The sequence below is a fragment of the Monodelphis domestica genome, chromosome 1, assembly GCF_027887165.1.
Source record: "Monodelphis domestica isolate mMonDom1 chromosome 1, mMonDom1.pri, whole genome shotgun sequence".
Lineage (NCBI taxonomy): Eukaryota > Metazoa > Chordata > Mammalia > Didelphimorphia > Didelphidae > Monodelphis > Monodelphis domestica.
This window is the reverse complement of record NC_077227.1, coordinates 679131249-679134863: the sequence shown is the minus strand read 5'-3', so window position 1 is coordinate 679134863 and position 3615 is coordinate 679131249. Positions and strand designations below refer to the sequence as shown.

Sequence of the window (3615 nt, the reverse complement as noted above, 5' to 3'; positions counted from 1 at the left end):
TTAACATTAAGCTAAAGAATTTATTAATACTTTGAATAATGGAATTTGAATACAAAAAGATACTAATAAAGAATGAGCATTATCTTATCTTATATTATGTTTATGTATTATATACATTACACAAGAGATATAAGCAATTTAAGGGCGGGGCTGTGTATATTCACCAAATAATTGGGAATGTTTACAGAGGTCAGATGACTGAGAAAAAAAATTAATATATGTGGCGTATAGACAGGAATTCAATAACTGTTTTAAAGGAGGTTTAGAAAAGGGTCTTCTGTTCTGGAGAGATGGACAAGCTATGAATGAATTTAAATAAAGATGATGATTTTGTTTCCCTTTTTACGTTGATATCACTTAAGCTAAAAGAAACTGGTAGCAATCATTCTTTTTTTTTTAATCTATCCATTTTAAATAAATGTGTATTTGGGGGATTGTATAAAACTTGAGAATATTACATCTGGAAGGGATATGAGATTTAGTCTATACCTATCATTTTGTAAGTGAAGAAACTGTTACCCAAAGAAGAAATTTTGCCCAAGATAACAAGTAGCTGAAATGGAATTAGAAGCCAAGTCTCCTGATCCCCTAAATTAGCACTCTCTGTTTTTCTATTTTCATAGGTCACTGTTTGGATTAAGATCTTGTCAAGCATGGAACAAACTTCTTTGAAAATGAGTGAGCTCTCCAACTCAGGAAATCTTCAAGCAGAGGTGGGATGACCATTTGTAAAGAGTATTGAAAAGGGGATTTCTGCTCATGTAAGTGTTGGATTGAAAGGTCTCTGAGGCCCCTTCCAACTCTAAAATTCTATGATTCTCTGATCTCAACGTGATCAGAGAAAGGTAAGAAAATCTATAAGAAAATACATAAGTTACAAGATCCTCCCTTGTTACTTTAACATAATTACTCTCTTTGAAAATAATAATTACTCTCCTTGAATAGAATAGTAAGTGGTGGGGGCAACTGGGTGGCTCAGTGAACTGAGAGTCAGGCCTAGAGATGGGATGTTCTATGTTCAAATCTGGCCTCAGACACTTGCTAGCTGTGTGACCCTGGTCAAGTCATTTAATCTCCATTGTCTATTCCTTACCACCCTTCTGCCTTGGAAACAATACACAGTATTGATTCTAAGACAAAACTTAAAGGTTAAGGAAAAAATTAAATTAGAATGGTAAGTGGTCTAGCAAATATCTTCAATGGAACTCTTGCTTTTAGCTCCAAAAGAATTGATTGAACATAATTCCACTGTGGAAAAGGATGCTGATATTTTCCTCAGAAATATTGGCCATAATTTTTTATTATACTTCTGTAACCCAGACATATTGCCTCCTCTATTTACTAATACTGGGAGTCAAATTTAGCAGGACCCTGAATGTTAAGGTAAAGAATTAGGTTTATGTACTAGGAAACAAGAAAAACTTGAAAATTTTAGAGCAATAAACCATCTTATCAGGCCAGAGAAGGAGACTGTTGGGTGAAGTTCTTGGGCTTGCCCCAATAGATAGCAACAAAGTCTGACCTGTTAGAGTGGAAAAGGCAGTGAAATTTATGACCAGCTGGAAATCAAATCTGAGCATCAGGAAAGATAACCCTGACTTATTCCTCTCTATTATAAATTTATATTTTAGATTAGGATAAATCGATAAGGATTTGGGGTTTTAGATAAATAGGAAGAGAGGAAAATCTTGACTGTTTGAGGGAGAAGCAAGTCCACACAGACCAGATTGGTTTGGGTGGTTATAGTTAGGATTTATTAGAATAGGGACCTTACAAAAACATAAGAAATACTTTTCTATTTGTTTTTCCTTTTCCTTTCTTAAATTTCATGCCTACAACAAATAGAGTTTTATATAACTGGCCTGAGCCAGAATTCTTTTAGACTGCTTTGAGAAACCATCTTTCTCAACAGTCAAAACAACATCCTATTCACTCAAGACACAGGTATTGGTAATATTCATACCAACACCAATAATCAATAAGGATTCAATATCCCTTACAACAATAGGAGGGCTGTGTATTTATTAAAAATCAGTTTTATTTTCTTTAGTTTTGTTTTTTTTAGTGAATGAATTTTTATCTTCTTTTAGATGAAGCAAGTTCATGGTGAAAAGGGGAACCAAACCATCTTCTCTGAGTTCCTTCTCCTGGGCCTGCCTATCCAGCCAGAGATGAAGGTCCCTTTCTATGCCTTCTTCCTGACTATGTATCTCACTACTGTCCTGGGGAACCTGCTCATCATCCTCTTGATCCTTGTGGATTCCCGCCTACATACTCCCATGTATCTGTTCCTCAGTAACCTCTCCTTCTCTGACATGTGCTTCTCTTCAGTGACTATCCCCAAACTGCTAGTAAACATGCAGAGTTCAAAGCCAGCCATCACTTATACTGATTGCCTGGCCCAATTATACTTCTTCCTTTTATTTGCTGATGTGGAAAGTTTCCTGCTGGTGGCCATGGCATATGACCGCTATGTGGCCATCTGCTACCCACTACACTACACAGTCATGATGAGCCCTAAGCTATGTAATTCCCTTCTGGCTCTGTCCTGGGTCCTGACTTTCTCCATTTCCTTATTGCATACCATTCTGGTGTCCCGGGTAGCTTTCTGTGCCAGCAACATTATCCCCCACTTTTTCTGTGACATGTCTGCCCTGTTAAAACTGGCCTGTTCAGACATCCACATCAATGAGCTCATGATCTTCATCTTTGGGGGGCTTGTCCTTGTAGTACCATTCCTACTAATTGTTGCATCTTATACCCGTATCCTCTCTTCTATCCTCAGAGTGCCCTCTGTCAGGGGCATTCGCAAGGCTTTCTCTACTTGTGGCTCCCACCTCTCTGTGGTTTCTCTCTTCTATGGGACAGTCATTGGCCTCTACTTATGCCCTTCAACGAACAACTCCACCGTCAAGGAGACTATCATGTCAATCATGTACACCATGGTAACACCAATGCTAAATCCTTTCATATATAGCCTGAGGAATAAGGATATGAAAGAAGCCATCAAGAAGCTCTTGTCAGGAAGAAAACTTCCATTCTCCCTGGGACTGTGATATTGAAACTTGTAGGGGAAAGTTCTTTAAAATAAAGACAAGAATGTATGGCATAATGGTAGTGTAAGAGTAGAAAAATATACTTTTTATTTCCTTGCTTCCATTTTCACCCATTCTTTTCCCATATCTTTTATTACATCCCTCCCTTAAATAAATACAATTCCATTGTTCCAGCCCTTTTCCTGTCTTATCTCTCCCTGCTCTCTTGCATAGATTCTACATTCCAGTCAGTCTAATTTCACACATATGTCACCACCTAAAATTCTGTTTCTTATTTCAATTCTCTATTTCCTTAAAAGTCCAGCTTAAATTTATCTTCATTCGATGATCAGCATTTATTAAATGCATGCTATTGCTAGACCTTGCATAGATATCAGGCCCATCTCTGCCTGAATTGATTACTCCTATGTGCTCCTAAAATATTATTATCTCTATCTCCCATTTAACAATTATTTTCCTTCTCTCCTTCTATAGCTTTAAATGGTTATTTTAGTATGTTGACATTACTAAACATTTGACATGTCAGGGTTCTACCTCATCCAGGTAGATTGTAAGACCT

At 37.1% G+C, this 3615-nt stretch overlaps 1 protein-coding gene across 1 annotated transcript; it reads left to right on the top strand.

Moving 5' to 3' along the window:
• Positions 1-2090: 2090 nt before the first annotated feature.
• On the top strand, positions 2091-3056 carry LOC103106469 (olfactory receptor-like protein DTMT). The gene has a single exon (XM_007477407.2). It carries the CDS (start codon positions 2091-2093, stop codon positions 3054-3056), a length of 966 nt encoding a protein of 321 aa, XP_007477469.1.
• Positions 3057-3615: the final 559 nt, after the last annotated feature.

Excerpts from the sequence above, each read along its gene's own strand:
- LOC103106469 (XM_007477407.2), top strand. The coding sequence starts at position 2,091 with ATGAAGCAAGTTCATGGTGAAAAGGGGAACCAAACCATCTTCTCTGAG.